A 17,223-nucleotide genomic window follows, 5' to 3' on the forward strand; every position below is an offset into this window, starting at 1 on the left:
AAAGCATGTAAAATTTATTTATTTATTGGTCAAGCTGCTCATTTACAAAAACCAACCTTCTACAATGGCAGTAATGGTGGGATCAGTATAATTAGAAGGGGAAAGAAAGCCTTTTAAAACCTAAATTTAAGGCAAAGTCAGCAACTTTTAAGGTGAAGTTTCTGTCAAATTTCCCCGGTGACTTTACAGTGCAGGCGAGTATTTAAATTAAGATAATGGTTCAAAATAACTGCCCCAATAAGTGGTTGTTTTTAAATGGCTGCTGAGAAGCAAAACTTAACACCTTGGAGTAGGGACTAAACTCCGAGAGCCAATAAAGGAGCACATCTAGCTGTGAAAATTAGATGCTTATCCAATCACCACAGATTTTATGAGGTACACTTTGAACCCTATTTTGCATTCAGAACTGCTTTAATGCTTCACAGTGTAGTTTCAACAAGGTGCTGGAAATTCTCACCCTGCCATTCAAATGTCGCAGCAGAAAAGGAGACTCACCAGACCAATACTTTTCAAATCTTTCGTCCACTTTTGGTGGTGTGGTCTTTGCTCCTCCAGGCCATCTGCTTAAAGGTTAAACGAGTTGTGCATTCAGAGATGCTCTTCTGCATTCCCTGGTTGTAGTAAGTTGTTATTGTGTGAATGCCTCACATTGCATTTTTTGCAATATTTTGCCCATTGAAATGAATGGAACACATTATCAATGTGGTCACTTATTTCTGCTCGCTGGGCTGAGCTGTGTTTTAGGTCAGTGAGATGAGCAGCCGTTCTCAGACTGGGAGGCCAGGGTTCAAATCCTGCTTATGGTAACATTTTTTTCAGTTAACAGTAAAACTTTGTTTTACTCTTTTCAACACACATTTTATGTTCTTCACTCCTTTTTAGCAGAATTTTCAGTTTTTTCACCACTTTTCAGCACAAATGTCAGCTTTTTTAGCTCTTTTAAGCAGAAATCTGTTTTCAGCAGAAATTTTGCTGATTCACCTCTTTTCAGCACAACATTCTGCTTCTCTCAGTTTTTATTTCATGGAGACTCGTGGAAACCAGTATGTAGGACATTTCTGAACTTAAAAAAAACAAAACTTTGTGTCATTGGAAATGTTCATTTACTCAAGAAAATGTATAGTTATTTTTAACTCTTTAACTAAAACTGTCATGTTGTGTTATGAATAGCATGTTGAAAATGTCCCTTTTCCCCTTATTTCCTATCAGTTAGATTAAAAGTGCGCCAGCCGGGGACGCAAACAACTTTTGTTGTGTTGTGTCCAAACTGCAGTCCCATCTCTGGGATAAAGCTGTGATGTGCAGCAGCTCCTCCCACGTTAATTACAGCTGCCTCCCAGAAAATTAGAAATATCTTTCAAAAACATGTGAATAAAGGTTGCGTGCTTATGGCACGTGGGCTCGTTACTGATTACCTGATCAACAAGTAACGAAAGCAGAAAGTAACTCAGGGTCCTCAAACTGGCTGATTAAAAAGCTACTTTGAATTCAAAGTGGGCATTGTTATTTTCACCCCAGTTGGATGCTGCCAGGAATCGGGACTGCGCATGTGGCTGCCTGTGTGGTCTCGCGCTCGTTCACGGCCACATAAACACCTGATCTCTGCAAGGGGACAAATCCAGTGAGAATTTCCGCAGGAAACCGATCCCCTCTCGTCGCAGACCCCCCTGCTGTAGAGAGCGAGGTTTCCTGCCGAGCAGGATGGCGGATGGAGACACGGTGGTGGATCTGAGCGTGGGGGACAGCAGCCCGCTGCAGCTGAGGGACTACCGGAGACTGGCTCGGCTGTACTGCATGAATGGCGGACATCACCTCCAGATCCTACCCGACGGGACGGTGCAGGGCCAGAGGGAAGAGAGTGACGCTCACAGTAAGATCACTGCGCGCTTTAACATCCAGGTCAGGCCTGCAGCATGACGCGTTCACTTCCTCTGCTGCAGGTGTTCCAGGTTAAAGCGCCATGCGTCCATTTCACTTTTTAAGTGAAATGCGGGACATCCCACTGCGTTAGTTTGTTGCAAAATGTCTGTGAGTTCAGTTTGAACGTGTTTATGAATGTGGATGGAGTCGGTGGTTGTCTGAGCACGAGAAAACACGCAGAAGTAGAAGGAAAGTTTACCGACAGGAGCAGTGGAATGGCGTGCTGGGAATGATGCCGCAGAGGCTTCTGTGAAAGAAACATTTCTGGCCTTGAAAAGGTGGAAACAGGAAACCACAGCACGAGACATTTCAGTCATCAGATACTTTTCTGTATTGATCAGCCATCTGCAAGCTCTCTTTTTACTCTGTGCTACACCGCAGGTGAACCTGTTCTAATCAAGGCTGGACAAAACAGAGAGAAACAGATTAAAAAAAAGATTGGTGGCTCTCTTTCTGCAGGAATATTTAAAGATTTTTGCTGAAGAATTTTCAGATTGTGAATAATAAAATAAATAAATGCATCGACAGCTGTTTTTGATGTTTTATATTCAGATGCTGCAGATTTACCTTTGCACTGAAACCTCTGAGCCAACCCATGAAATATTCATTATTTATATATTCAGATTTTGACAGTTTCTGTGTAATTTCTTGACTTTCATGTAATTTTTTGTTATCCTTTCAGCTGTTTTAAAGCTCAAAGCTGTGGACAGAGGTGTCGTGGTCATCCAAGGAACTGAAGCCAGCAGATATTTAGCCATGAGCGATGAAGGCCGTTTGTACAGTTCAGTGAGTATTTAAGGCAAATTTTATTTTTTAAATAAAGGTTTATGGGAACTATTACAAGAAAAACAAATCGGGAAACAATCAAGAATATTAACACTTAACATAAGACACATTTTATTATTCATTAAATTATTTTTTATCTGCTTGAATTGTATAAGTTCGGTCTGTGTTATCTGCACTGACATCATGTTTTTAAACCTGATCCCACTTTGTTGCAGAGTTACAGTCCCATGTAAAATCCTTGATTTACCCCTCATTTCTTTATAAGAATTTCATGTAAATGTTTTAAGCAGTAGGTCTTCAGGCTTTCTGAAGGTCTTTTAAAGTTTCTCTGTGGACACTGGCTGATTTTTCACTCATTTTCAGTCCAGTGAAAATAATCCAAGAATTATTTGTTGTTAATGTTTTTTGGTAAGTCACTTAACAGACCTGTGAATTCACTCCTAAAAAGACACCTAACTCAATGGATAAACCTTTTTTTTCACTTTTCAGTTGAAAACCTGACATATCTTGGCATGGTGTGCCGTGTGTTCTGAAAAAACAAGAGAACATTGGAAAACTATCTGCAACAGATAAATAGCATCTGTTTCTTGTGTCCTTTAGAATTTTTTTTTTTTTGCATCATATTCATTCTGTAAGTCTGTTTGTATATTTTAATAAATTTGTTGAACTTATTAAACCTACCAAAGAAAGAAGGAGCTGCTTAAAACCTTTGCACACACTGTACTTTTAATATATTAGTTTTTTGTTCAATACCAAGAAGGTTGAAAAATCTGAGTAACAGAATAAGATTTCAACATCAGGGCATTCCCACAGTGTATTGATCACTGGTCATACTTCTCTGCTGCTTTGCCAGCACAGCTTAATGTAGGAGGACAAGACATAAACTCTGATTATTGATAGTGCAGGATTTACTGAATCAAAGTGAAACTATTAACTGTTATTCCTAACCCTTTAAATGTTTACATTTTTACCTCCAACTCAAACCTCATGAGATGTTATTTGAAATGTTCTTGCATTTGTCTCTCAGCCCACAATTACAGATGAATGTTACTTCCTGGAGAGGCTGGAGGAGAACCACTACAACACATACCAGCCACAGAAATATCACGACAACAACTGGTACGTAGCTCTGAAAAAGAACGGAAAGCCTAAACTCGGCCCGAGAACCCACATCGGACAGAAAGCCGTCTTCTTTCTCCCCAGGCAGCTGGATGACTGAAGGAGCAAAACACACAGCGATACCTCAACCGCAAAGGACCAGAAACACATAACCTCTAAATCATCAATAGGACTACTTACAGGAGATGGTGGCGTGAAATCAAGAGATAATAAATCCAAATAAAAGGGAAGTGCAAAGGCAGTCTGTGTAGTGCATGGAGAGATCAAATGTCTCTTTATTTTAATAATACGTCAAATCTATAGACACAACAAATCTTTGATTTTATTTGGTAGCAGGTCCTCTTAGCTCACAGAACAGACATGTAGAGCAAACATGAACACATTAACCTGCAGTTTAACAGGAATTTGTGCTTCTTGGACTAAGGTTTTCTGGGAAGAGTAAATAAATACATTGCCACTAATTAGGTACTGTACTTTAGCTTTTCTGTAATCTGTTTTGTTCTTGAAACCTTGACTGGATAGAAAGTGCTACAGAGCTTAAAGCCTAACAAATTAACCAGTAAAGCTTTCTCAGAAGTGTTGCTGCTCTGTTATACTTCCAACAGTTACACATTGCTGCCACTAGAAGCCGCCACTGTGCACGATTACATCCTCTCCAAAGAATCTTTATTTGCAACACTTAAATTTACCGGCCCCTTATGCACATACACACTGACCTATGAGTTAGCCCCTTTAATCACACTTATTAACAACTGTTTGTGCACTCACGGTTTTTCATGGTTTGTCCAATAAGGCTTCATAACCTAGAACAATCATCAGTATGCTCGTCTCTACACTTTGAATATCCTGCACTGTTTATATTACTATGCACTTAATGAGCCTTCATTTCTGTTCTACTGAGCTCTTGGTTCTATTTTGTTACGCTTTTTTAAATATTTGTTGTATTTTATTGAACTATTTTAATGTTTCTTTGCAAGCTCCTTTGACTACCATATTTATAGTTCTTCAGTTGTACCCCATTGTAAACCACTTCATTTTGTTAGCGGTTTTCCTGTTACACATTAATGAAGCATGCAGTGGATATAAAAAGCGTACACGTGCCTGTTAAAGTGCCTGCGGTAATGACGTTACAATAACGAGACCAAGATAAAACTTTTTCCACCTTTAATGTGACCTTAAAACAAAACTTTTAGCGGATCAAATTAAAAACATAAAACATTGTGGTTGCACATGCTCCTATAAATGGGAAGCTTACACTTTTTCTATCCACTGCATTTATGTATTCTGAGTAGGTGATGCATCAGTAACAACCCAGGAAGCTCAGCAGGTGCATTTAAAGTGACATTTATTTAACACTAAACAGTTTCTGTACAGTTTGATAACAACAAAAACCCCAGGCTGCAGCTCTACATCATATAGAAAGAAGCATAACTGGTCTGTAAATGAAAGCCATGGCATATGAAATATGAACTGTTGATTCAAGCGTCATTATAAAACAACATCCTGCACCACTTGCTTTATGTGTCTGTGACTTAATCTAATGATGGAAATGTCCTTATTGGCCGTGTTTCTAAAAGTGCACCTGCATTAAACATTCTTTGATAATAATACTCACAACAGAGAAACTTCTTACATAGTATGAAAAATTAAGAAATAATCATCAATTAAACCTTGAGGTAAAAACCCACCTGGAAGTAAAATACAAGTTCATTTCTTATGTACTGAAATCCTGACAGCTTTTCCTCTGACAGCGAGTGGGACGTGGACTAGAAAGACTGAGGAGTCATCGAGAGGTCACGCTGTTACATCTAATTGGTATTTGTGAGGACACGGACCAGAAAATGTGCTCATATGCCCTTAAAAATCATCTCGGTCACTGTCAGTGCCAAAAGAAATTTGGCGTCTCCACAGCTGTCAGCAGAGCAGCTCCAGGTTTTGTCATTTGAGGCCATCGAGTTCCTTTTCCATCTTCTAAGATCAACCTGCACATGCAACTTGAATTCTCTTCCCTGGTTGGAGAGTTTTACCTGATTTAATGTACAACAAAAACATTGTAACAGGCAAAAATCATGGATGCCGCTTTGCTGTGTGTGAATCACATCTACGATGACAGTTTCTAAAAGCTGCAGACAACACTGTCCCCTCCTGGCAACACTGCTTAAAGCCAACAGGTGAGTGGAGGATGTGTTCATGAGTACTTCCGTATTTACAGCCTAAAGAAATCTATAAAGAGCTTAAACCTCGAAGAGCAGATTATTATAAAGTGTGTTGCATGCTATGGCAAGCTTACAGAGTGTTGCGCTAATTAATACCTGTTGGCTTCAAGTGTCGCCAACACGAGACGCTCCCTATTTAATTGACCTTAAGGGCAGATGCATGCTCGTATGCTACCATCAAATGATATAAGGCATTACTTATACATTACAGACAGATGTAAATAGCACTTAACATTCGCCACTAATGAGTACATTGAGGGACTATTACTGTTAACCATTTGTCTTTAATAAAGGTTTGAAACAAAAGAAAACGAGTGATATAATTCCTGATTATTATTTTTTATTGACTCGAGTCGTCTTCATCTGGATCTCATCTGGCTGATTTCTGGTTAAGTGTCTTCTTTTATTTTAAACTCGTTCTTCTTCTTCACATCCAGTTCTTCCACGTCCTGATTTTGACATAGGAAAATGGAGAAAACTGACATAACAGTGGAAATCAATCCTAATCTCAACCACAAATCTTACTTATCAACCTGACACACTGTAAGTAGAGCCAGTTAATAACAGGCCTGCTCACCGAATTATTACCACTCGGTTAAATATAAATACATGTTTTACAGAAACATGGTTTAATGCTTTTGAGATCATTTGTTGCTACAACTTTGTTCTTAAAAGTTCAGTTCATAATAGATGGAGTTGGTCTTCAGTGACATGTTAATGATATGCTGTTTTAACTTTAACCTACAAGGCAGAGTCTCACAAGATCACGAGAGAATCCATCATAAACCAGTCTCTGAACCACAGCTGGTTGCCCAATCAGCAGATAAGCGTTTCCCCTTCTACTGAGTTGGAAGTCGAGGGGAAATTTTTTCACACATGCCCTGCAGGAAATGCTTGTGACAAACCAGACGTCTGCAGTCAATCTGAACATAAAGCAGCTGCTGAGTACACAGGCTGGAGTGGTCCTCGGCCTGTATGCTGCTGCTCAGACGACACCCTAACCTCAACTAAACGCTGTATTTTCACTGCAGTGCACTTTAGAGGTTTGAGCAGACACTTAGAGTAAAACAGATGTGTGTGAAAACAGATACAGGTTCTCTGCTCTGTGTGAAAGAAAGGAGGGGCAGTGTTACATGAGCTGATGGCAAAGTGTTAAGCTGGTTTTATGGTCAAGCAGAGCGAGCGTGTAGGCTTTCGGCTCCACTCTATGCTCTGCCCGTCTGCCTGCAGTGAGCTCTGTGGTCAGGTGGAGGCAGTGTACAAAGTCTCTGCTGTTGCTCGTGGTGTTGTTGGTCCGTGAGCCAGCCATGGACCAACAGAACACACACAGAGCTGTCTGCGCTTTTCATGAAAGCGAACGTGGATGGACATGTTTGTGGGACTATAAATCCCACTTAAGTCTAAAGAAGTGACGTCAAACTCTTTGTACTTCATGTGCACATACAGCCTACTTTGACTGTAAGTTGGCCAGACCAGCGAAACTCCTATTTCTGTCAGCGTACAGATGTTTAACGACACACTTAATTACATTTGATATATAAATCAAAAAGTGCAACTTCAACTGCACGTCTCAGTTTTTCTACATGATAAAGAAATGTTGAGGTAAATTAAAAATCTGTCAGCATACTTAAATAAGTATGTAAATTTGCTGATAAAGTTCTGGTAGCTCTTTAACATAATTCCCATTCATTCATAGAAACAAGCCATCCAGTGGACCAGATTGGAGTCTTTCTGGCCCTTGGACTGCATTTTTCACATTCCCGGTCTAATTCAAGTGTAGCACCAAAGATTATTGGACTCCGACTGATGGCAGGGAAACTTGTTTAGGTCAAAGCTGCTGCTGCATGAAAGCTACACCGCAGATATGTTGTAACCACACAAAGTGAAACCCTACACCGTAACCGGACAGGTACCTCCCTGAAACTGTAAATACAGATCACATCAATGCAGGTAGCACCTGTTCTGACTGGTCTCTTCAGTAGTGTAGATTCCTTCTGTGCATTGCTAGCTATTTTTTTCCACCATTTTTGATTTAATTAATAATCATAACCTCAGTCTAACCACTTAGATGTCAGCAAATTCCTGGAGGGGGACTACTGAAACCATGGGAATGGACATGACACTACTGCATTTCATTAACATGCATCTTCTCTCCCATGTTTAACAGCTTCCTGCTAAAAGGGAGGTCTTCCTTCCCACTGTCACCACTGTCACCACCACAGCTGGGCGATAGAACGATAACGATATGTATCACGATATAACTTTTACTCGATAGAGAAATTAAACTATCGCGATAGACCTCGCCGCTCTTGTCCTCTTAAAAAAAAAAAAAAGAAAAAAAAAAGGGTCAGCCAATCCAAATTAAGTAGCGCAGAGCCGAACCAATCACAGCCGCAGCGTCACGTCGCGTGACTTGTTACGTACAGCACAAGTGCCAAGCCGCACATGTGTATTTGTTTGGGAAGCAGCCAGCCACCGTACTGCCCGGGTAATGGAGGAAATGAGTGTGCCGACTAGAAAAATCAACCGAGCATGACCGAAGGTTACCGAAGAGAAAACAGATGATGGCTCCAATGCCGGAGAGATTGTCGAACGGAAGAGCCATAGAAGTTCCGTAGTGTGAAGGTATTTCGGCTATTTCAAGTCTGACAAAAAACAGAGTAGCGCGCACTGTAAATTGTGCCGAAAGCAAGTCTGGAAATACAATAAACTGGTGCATGCGTCACACTGTGCGCCACGTTATTGTTTCGGTGAAATGAATTTCTACAATACTGTTACTGTTAATTCTACTCTCTGCAGTGTTTAAATGCTTACATATACACACAGTTACTGTCCGTCCACACATACGACTCGGTTCTGCTTCTATGCCCCAGCTTTGTTTACTTTTTCCCACCGAGGCTTCTAGACTTCTGATTGGCCAACATTTCTGCACGGTTAGGAATCTAGCGCCACCTGCTGCTTTGGCATGTTCATAGCAGCGTTTTCCTTCATTTCTGCCTTTATGTGTGGACGGGATTATTTTTTAAAACGAAAACGGAAAATCTCCGTTTTCAAAAATACCCGTGTACGTGTGGACGTAGCCTCAGTGTCTGACTGGAAGCGCTAATTCGTCATTCGACTTTTGTCAGACTAAAGTAACTGTTAAAACTGTTTGAAAAGCTAAGCTATACAACAAGGAGAGATTGAGAATTTCCTTTTAGTTCTCAGTTTATTTGATATTGACAAAGGTTAGTCAATTTTGTCTGTTCTTCTGTAAAACAAACTAAGATTTTTTTTTAGAATTAATATTTTGTTTCTAAGTGGAATTGACAATTTAGTAGTCTGTTTCGTTTGTTCTATTTTGAAACTTAAACGCTTTAGCGGCTGCCTTTTGTGTAGTTTGCAATATTTGCCTTTATTTATCTGAAAAAGTCTCATGTTCCTTAAGTACATCTACCCTGTTGAACTTATTATGGGAAATAAATATTTAAATAAAAACAAGCTGCTGATTATTTCACATTTTACTTGTGAGCAACGGCACATTTAAATCGTACAAATATAGTTATTTGGCTTATATCGTGATAGATATCGTTATCGCCTGAAATGGAAAAAAAAAAAAAACATATCGTGATATGAAAAAATCTTATATCGCCCAGCTCTAGTTTAGAGCATTTCTAAACTGCAAGAAGTGCAAAGAAAACCCTTATAGGCACTTCCTGCTCTCTGTTTTGACTCTTCTCCCGACTGACTTTGGCAAGAACCTGTTTTTCCAACTGGCTGCACTGAAAGTAGCCTGTGGATCTGATTGGTTAAATTTCACCTGTAATGAACAGACAGTTATTTTTGGCTTGCACCTGCGTTTTTCCAAAGGACATCCCTGCTGGTTCTGTGTCACACACCATCTGGAGCATCAGGTTAGTTTAATCACAGAGACAGGTGTTGACAGTGGTTGTGCTGTGCGCCATGTAGCAGCAAAGTCAGAGGACAGAGGTTACATGGGGAAGTAGCAGGTTTATGTTTAATCTGCTTAAGCTGAAAAATCAAAGAGGTCGTGAACAGCTTATTTTAATCTTTTCACCAAGTCTCTACATTTTATTTTCACTTGGATGGAGCCACTACAAACTGTGGGTACCATCTGGGGCTTTTTGTTTAATGGCTGATTTTTGTGCTGTTTGTTTAGCTGCCATTCATAAATCAGTCCAACACTGATTTAAAGGTGCTGCCCACTAATGACAAACCTGACAGACAGTAAGTAAAAATTGATATTTTCTTCATGACCCATGCACCTTACCTTTAATAGATGAAGAGTACCCTTGTTCGAGGAAGGGTGGCGTAAGTGGGATCAGCCAGTTTACGCACTCTGGAGTAGTTCACGAAGCCTCTGATAAACAGCATAAAGCCTGCAGTCCAAACAGAAGACAGATTACCAAAGAAATGACCACACAACATAATTAGAAAAATCTTAGCTGTGTGTGGAGTGTTAATAATATAAAAATACAAGTATACTTATAAAACATCATCTCTCACTCACCAAGTGCCAAAAACACCCACCACAACCAATACTGCCCATCAAAGTAACCGGGGAAGTAGGTCGAAAACTGCAGAGACACAAGATGCAAGTTTCAATCAACAGTGTGACTCTGGTGGTCTGTCTTTAAGAACACAGCACCAAACACCACTTTGTAGAATCATGCGGCACATCTTTGACCACACACCCATCCATAACTTAAGTGGCACGAGTAATTTCAAGTGTTTTTGGAAATTAAGTGCCGTTAAATAGATCATTAACCCTGTAACGCCAAATGCATCATATGGTCAATGGTAAATGGACTGATTCTTATATAGCGCTTTTCTACTCTCCCGGATTACTCAAAGCGCTGTATACAACATGCCTCATTCACCCATTCACACCCACTCATACAAACACTTCTAAACTACACACATTCATACTCCGATGGATGCATCGGAGGGCAACTTGGGGTTAGTATCTTGCCCAAGGATATTTGGCATGCAGACTGGGGAAGCCAAGGATCGAACCACCAACCTTCCGATCAGTAGCTGATCTGCTCTATCACCTGAGCCACAGCTGGGGTGGCTGTGGCTATCAGATATGATACACGAGTATCATACATATGATACATTTTGAGAACTGTAATTTATACAATCAGACACATGCAGTGTTCAAATATAAATAAACAGAATTTTCTGTCAATCCTTTCGTTGTTCAGGCTTCACAGGGTTAAGACCAACATTAAATTATTAAAATTTAAACTAAAACAAGAACGCTAATAATAATAATAATGGATTGGATTTATATAGCGCTTTTCAAGGCACCCAAAGCGCTTTACAATGCCACTATTCATTCACTCTCACATTCACACACTGGTGGAGGCAAGCTACAGTTGTAGCCACAGCTGCCCTGGGGCAGACTGACAGAAGCGAGGCTGCCATATCGCGCCATCGACCCTCTGGCCAACACCAGTAGGCAAGTAGGGTAAAGTGTCTTGCCCAAGGACACAACGACCAGGACAGAGAGCCCAGGGATCGAACCGGCGACCTTCCGGTTACAGATGCGATTCCCAACCCCCTGAGCCACGGTCGCTAAGACAGCACAACTCCCTCGAAGGGCAAGGTTGTACTAAAACTTTAATGTTTTATGACATTTTTATTGCAACATGCTGTTTTTATTACAACACGCTGCTATCTGACCTCTGACCTTGAAGCATTACATACTAAAATAAATGGTGTTTTTATCATCTTCACTCATTCGACTGGAGCAGATTTGGCTGAAATCTTTGGTTTTTATAAGCTGTAAAAACTTAAGACTTTAAGATATTCATGCAGTGTAAGATTTTGCAAAACTTTATGGCGTCATTATGATGTCATAGGGTGTTTTATTGAAAAGATATAACCCTGTGTTTTACGGCTCTCCCCATACCCTTTCATACGTTATATTACTTTATACGCTTTCTTAAATTTTTTTTTCCAAGGTCCCTTTGAGCTTTGGCACCAACAATAAAGGTCGAGATCAAATGATTAGCCAACATGGTTACTGACGTCCCCCCACAGCCTAGTGTAGTGTTGTTACATTTGAAGACAATGCATTAAAAAAAGATTTGGGTAACATAAAGCTTTTGCTGATTTTCACATTTGTTGTGACCTTGACTTGATTTCACCAAAATGAAATCAGCTCGAGCTGTCACTATCATCGACAATCACACAAGATTTGAACCCATCTTGAAAACTACGGACGCTTACAAACAGACAGACAAACTAATTGAACCGATTACATACGCGCTCCTTTCGGGGGGAGAATAACTGTGATATTATGGTTGAATTTTAACCACCTTGTGGAGAGCTGAGCTGGTCTATGCTGTGTGTGGCTCTTACCCTGACAATAAGAACCCATTTGATGAGCGACAGGCCAAAGCCTGAGATGGCCCCGTATCTGCCGGCGGCTGATGTGGTCAAACAGAACGACAAGAAGAAGCCAATCCAGTTGAAGAGGAATGCCACTGGTAGCAGAAAGACAGCAGTTCATTAACAGAAGGATCATTGATTTGTAAAGTCATCATGTTGGCACAGATTTAACAAAAAGAAGCTAAACAAAAGTTAAATTAAAGGAGAGTAAATTTTGTCCTTGATGAGTCAACAGAGTTGTACATTTGCATCAAGTCTGTTTATTGTTACCGTTACAAAAGTCTGTTTCTTACTGAAGAAAGTGAGCATGAAGATGCCGTCGTTTCCTATTCGCAGCTGGTCGGCATCATCAAAGTCATCTCTGGCCACAAAGTCTTCCTCCTGCATCATCAAAAAGGATACGTTTAAACTATTAATTAAAATAACCTCAGTTTACCTCTGTCTTGTTTAGTGTTTTATATGTGACAACACTAAGTCATTAGAAAGAAGTCTGAGAACGAGACGAGTACCGTGACTCTTCCAGCGACCAGCGGGATGGCCGCCTCTGCTTTGCTTCTCTCAGCTTCATCATAGGAGGGCAAAGTGGTGGCAACGCTGTAGGATGGAGGGTTGGGAAATCTTCCTCCATCTTCCTTGTATTCAAAGAAAGCTGTGGGTGTTACAAGCAACAAATAATTACAACTAATTAACAACAAATATATATCTGTAATAATACATTCCTCCACACAGCAGAAGACCTACAGAAAATAATAAATGAAATCCTGTTATCACAGTGTATAAGAGCTGAAATTTTACACTTCCTACACTTTAATACTACACCAAACAGTAGCATTATCAATTAATGAGCTGGTTTATTTCTCCAGTAAACGTGTGGTCTTTAAACTACAAAATCACTTTTCTAGAGCCTGTGATGTCTTCAAAAATACAAATGTTATTTTGAAAACAAGAAAACCAAAGACTGATTGTTCCTGATTTCCACCTCCCTGCTTTACTTTTTGCTAATCTGAACAACGGAGTGCAAACAAAAACATTTCTATGTGCTCACTCTGCTGATCTTTCCCATTGTCTTCACAGACCAGTTCTGTGCTAAATCTCAGTTGATGCTTTAAGGCAAGATAAATTATTAACACAGGTTTCCCTTGAAAGCAAAGCTAAGGCTGTATTGTATCATCCAAGACTCTGACAATGGCAGATCCTGACTGGCTTTATTAAGTACACCTGTTCAGAGAATGGTCCAAAGAGGAGAAACTATCCAGTGAAAGACAGACATCTGGGTGAAAATGCCTTGTTGATGTCAGAGGAGAATGGCCAGACTGCTTCATGGTCATGGGAAAGCAACTGCAACTTGAATCATTGCTTGTTACAACCAATGCATGCAGAAGAGCATTTCTTGAAGCAGATGAGCAAAACCACTGCCTGGTCTGTTGAGTTTCAATTTCTACTGAAACACTGGAGTTGTAGTGTCAATGAAAGCATGGATCCTTCCTGCCATGTATCAAATGTTCAGGTCTGTCATGATGGTGTGGGGGATATTTTCTTTTCACATTTTGGTTCTTTAGCACCAACTTGTTTTGTTTAAGCCTGTTTGAGTATGGTTGCTGATCATGTCCATCCTTTTATGACCACAGTATAGCCATATTCTGATGGATGCTTCACCTGACACCATGCCACACAGCTTGAATCATCTCAAACTGGTTTCTTGAACACAAGTTCACTGAACTCAAATGGCCTCCACAATCCAATAAAGCACCTTTGGGGTGTGGTGGAACAGACAAACTGTTTCATGATGTGCAGCTGACAAATCTGCAGCAACTGTGACACCATTGTGTCAATGTGGACCAAAATCTTTAAGGAATATTTCAAGCATGTTGTTAAATCCATGCCACAAAGCATTAATCCAGTTCCAAAAACCAAACAGACAACATGGTACTACCTGGTCTACCTAATGTAGTGTGTATAGAGTGTATTTGTTAGTGTTTCATTTTGAGGAGTGCTAAATGCCTTCTGTGGACCAACAATTTATGAAACAGTTTGCTGTAAATGTAACTGAACACTGTTTTGGGCTGCTGTAAACTGAAGCACAGTTTATAATTTTGGCACACATCTACAAACAGTGAGTGCGACAACTGCCGCTTCTTTAGCAACCTTCACTGTGCAACAGACAGAGACAGATGGCTCGAAGCCATCCTCTGAAAGAAGGCAGAGATGATAATTAAAGCATCAATTTTGAAAGCGAGAAACAAAGAAACCGAAGGTCAGCGAGTTTTAACACGTCTGACTGCTGACAGACAAAAATCTTCTTTCACTTCCTTCAAAAATGAAAGCTACAGCTGAGCTTTAGAAACCCAAAGCAGGAAGCAATGACTTACGTAAAACATTAGTACAAGAATGACAACTGTGATATATTGCATGCACCCATTACTGTTTGTGCTCTCTACATACAAGCCAAGACTTATCTGGGTTGTTTGGCTGCGATCCTGGAATACGCCTCTGCCTCGCTCAAACACTAACAGCACTAAAACAGATCAATGGACTCATCCAGGAAGAGCTATAGCTGCACCCTCTTATGGAACATGCTGACCCTTGCCCTCTTAAGAAGTGACATTGGAAACATGATAACGAGCCTGAGACCTTCCCTGCACATGACCTATTCTGCAATCCTATTTTAGGAAAAAAAAATTAAACAAACTTCACACAATTATACGTGTAAATAAACATACTCATTTCAGTACAAATGATATATGGTGCATCTGGACTGTATTTAAGATTTCTGTGAGCGAAACTAAATATTTATCTGATCTTTAACAAAATGCAAAATAAGCTCACAAAATCTGCATGCAGGGAAACCTGTCACCAGAAAAGCTTCAACATCAAAGTGCTTTGTACAAGTAGAAGCAGTGATCACATAGGTGGCAACTTGTCAAATTACAGCTGTTAAAAACAGCCAGTGTTCATAATGTTTATCTCTTCCTGCTTTTAAATTCACTTATAATTGACAATTAGGTCGCACAGACACATCTGGAATTAAATTGTGTTTTTAAGAAAATGAAGTGATTTGACAGCGTGTGACCAAGCTAACCTGCATTTGCTGCAGCAATGCTGCTGTATGGTGGTGGGGCGTCCTGGGCAGGACCCTCCTGGGAAGGCTGGGCGGGCTCTTCCTCATTCACCAGCTGGAGAAACATTAATAGACAACAACACAAACTGGGTCTCGCTTACAGTACACGGTCCTTTCAGATAAGTAAGCAGCTGCAATTTAGAAAAGGGAACAATGCTGTCTGCATAGGGGAGGTCAAAATGATAGCATTTACACTGTGTGATAGCAGATATTTGTCTGCCATGTTGTTTATATCATGGCAACTATCCCCAGGGAAGATTTCTGCTTGTACTGGGCCATTATAGACAATTACATGAGTCATTAAACAGGGCCTGCTGTACGGACATACAGGCTCTGTCAGCTACTTCCTTCTCCCAAACACAGATTAGACCATCTGGATTTGATACTTACGGATATTCTCATTTAAATAACATTATCGGACAGTAACCTTATCTTTACCAACGACACACAAGGCAGGTTGTATTATAAACCGTGGGCTGCTGATTGCAGACATAATTTGCACATCAGTGCTGTGTGGCGATTTAAGCGAGCATGCAGCAGCTTCACTTTAGCATTTTGACCCTGATCCGTCTCTAAGGTTTCAGTCACTGACAGGGAGGATTGGTCAGTGAGCCAGGACAGCTTTGGATCAAGTCTAGACACCACACAGCACTCCTGTGCAGGCCAGCAACGCCAGCTAACGCTAGGAGTGGCTAATTAGCTACTAAATAAATATGGCCTATACAGCATTAAAATTATATATGATGAATATATGAGTACAGCAGTTGCAGTGGAAGAAATTCTGTTTAATAAAAGCATAAAACATGTCACTCAACATCGGGCCCACCCGTAAACAAATGACAGCTGAGTTCGCTGTTTTGCTCTCAGTGACAGGCTAATGTTGACTGAGCAGCAGCTAGCTGTTAGCCACATTTAAGTGTGACGGCAACCTGTTACCTACCTCCTGATATCTGACGCTGCTGTTTTGTTCTGCCATAGCTGAAGAGGAACGAAATAACTGTACAGTACTCCCTCTGCTTCTGCTGTGAAACTGTGTAATGTAAAAGGAATCTCGCAGGCGAAGTAGCAAAGATAACGCTGCCTTCTAGTCGGCCATCTCCTTCCTTCTCCGCTCCTGGTAGTGGCAGAGCTGGTGCTGCGTTCAAGTGCAGTCGGAAACGACATTCTTTCAGTTGTTAGCGCGTGAAAGATCGAGGGGGGAAAAATTACAAATTATAAGCCCATAACTGTCAATTATATATATTTTACGCTGTAAAGGGGAATTGCTACAGTGTATAATATAGCAAAATTAAATGCACTTATTTGGAAGAAATTGCTCATTTAAAGTGTTATAATACATAATATGACTGGTGCTGAGCTAATATGATGTGCCATCTTCCGAGATTTCTTATTGAGCATCTGAAATTAAGCAAATATGAAGTGTGAGGCAGTATTCTAGTTAACAAAAACGGTTGTGCGGATGGATTTTGGTTTTTTGGGGGGGGGTTTTGCCATTTGCAAGTCAAAAAATTTGGGCTAATAACTACATATCAAGTTTACATATAATAATTATAATAAGTCTGCGGGCATTTTCCCCTGTAGTGAAAATAAACTTTCATAGCACTTCCACCCTAAGAAAACCAGTAAAAATAACAAGGAGCACTTGAAGGCAACAGGAGTTCATTC

The 17,223-nt window shown here is 40.3% G+C and overlaps 2 protein-coding genes across 3 annotated transcripts; one reads left to right on the top strand and one right to left on the bottom strand.

Moving 5' to 3' along the window:
* Window positions 1-1,537: 1,537 nt before the first annotated feature.
* On the top strand, window positions 1,538-5,336 carry fgf1a (fibroblast growth factor 1a). Of its 2 annotated transcripts, XM_026191214.2 has the most exons (4): window positions 1,558-1,870; window positions 2,603-2,706; window positions 3,734-3,825; window positions 3,910-4,066. In XM_026191214.2, the coding sequence occupies exons 1-4, from the start codon at window positions 1,702-1,704 to the stop codon at window positions 3,923-3,925; spliced, it is 381 nt and encodes a 126-aa protein (XP_026046999.1). In that variant the 5' UTR covers window positions 1,558-1,701; the 3' UTR covers window positions 3,926-4,066. The 2 variants fall into 2 exon arrangements, with proteins under 2 accessions (XP_026046990.1, XP_026046999.1); XM_026191205.2 differs by having other exon boundaries at window positions 1,538-1,870; window positions 3,734-5,336.
* Window positions 5,154-16,720, bottom strand: ndfip1 (Nedd4 family interacting protein 1). Its single transcript, XM_026191192.2, has 8 exons — window positions 16,499-16,720; window positions 15,520-15,613; window positions 12,950-13,089; window positions 12,734-12,821; window positions 12,411-12,535; window positions 10,552-10,618; window positions 10,312-10,420; window positions 5,154-6,490 (listed from the first exon to the last, which is right to left on the bottom strand). Exons 1-7 carry the CDS (start codon window positions 16,532-16,534, stop codon window positions 10,314-10,316), a joined length of 657 nt encoding a protein of 218 aa, XP_026046977.1. The 5' UTR covers window positions 16,535-16,720; the 3' UTR covers window positions 5,154-6,490; window positions 10,312-10,313.
* Between the last annotated feature and the right edge of the window lie 503 nt (window positions 16,721-17,223).

The sequence above is a fragment of the Astatotilapia calliptera genome, chromosome 2 (assembly GCF_964374335.1).
Source record: "Astatotilapia calliptera chromosome 2, fAstCal68.1, whole genome shotgun sequence".
Taxonomy (NCBI): Eukaryota; Metazoa; Chordata; class Actinopteri; order Cichliformes; family Cichlidae; genus Astatotilapia; species Astatotilapia calliptera.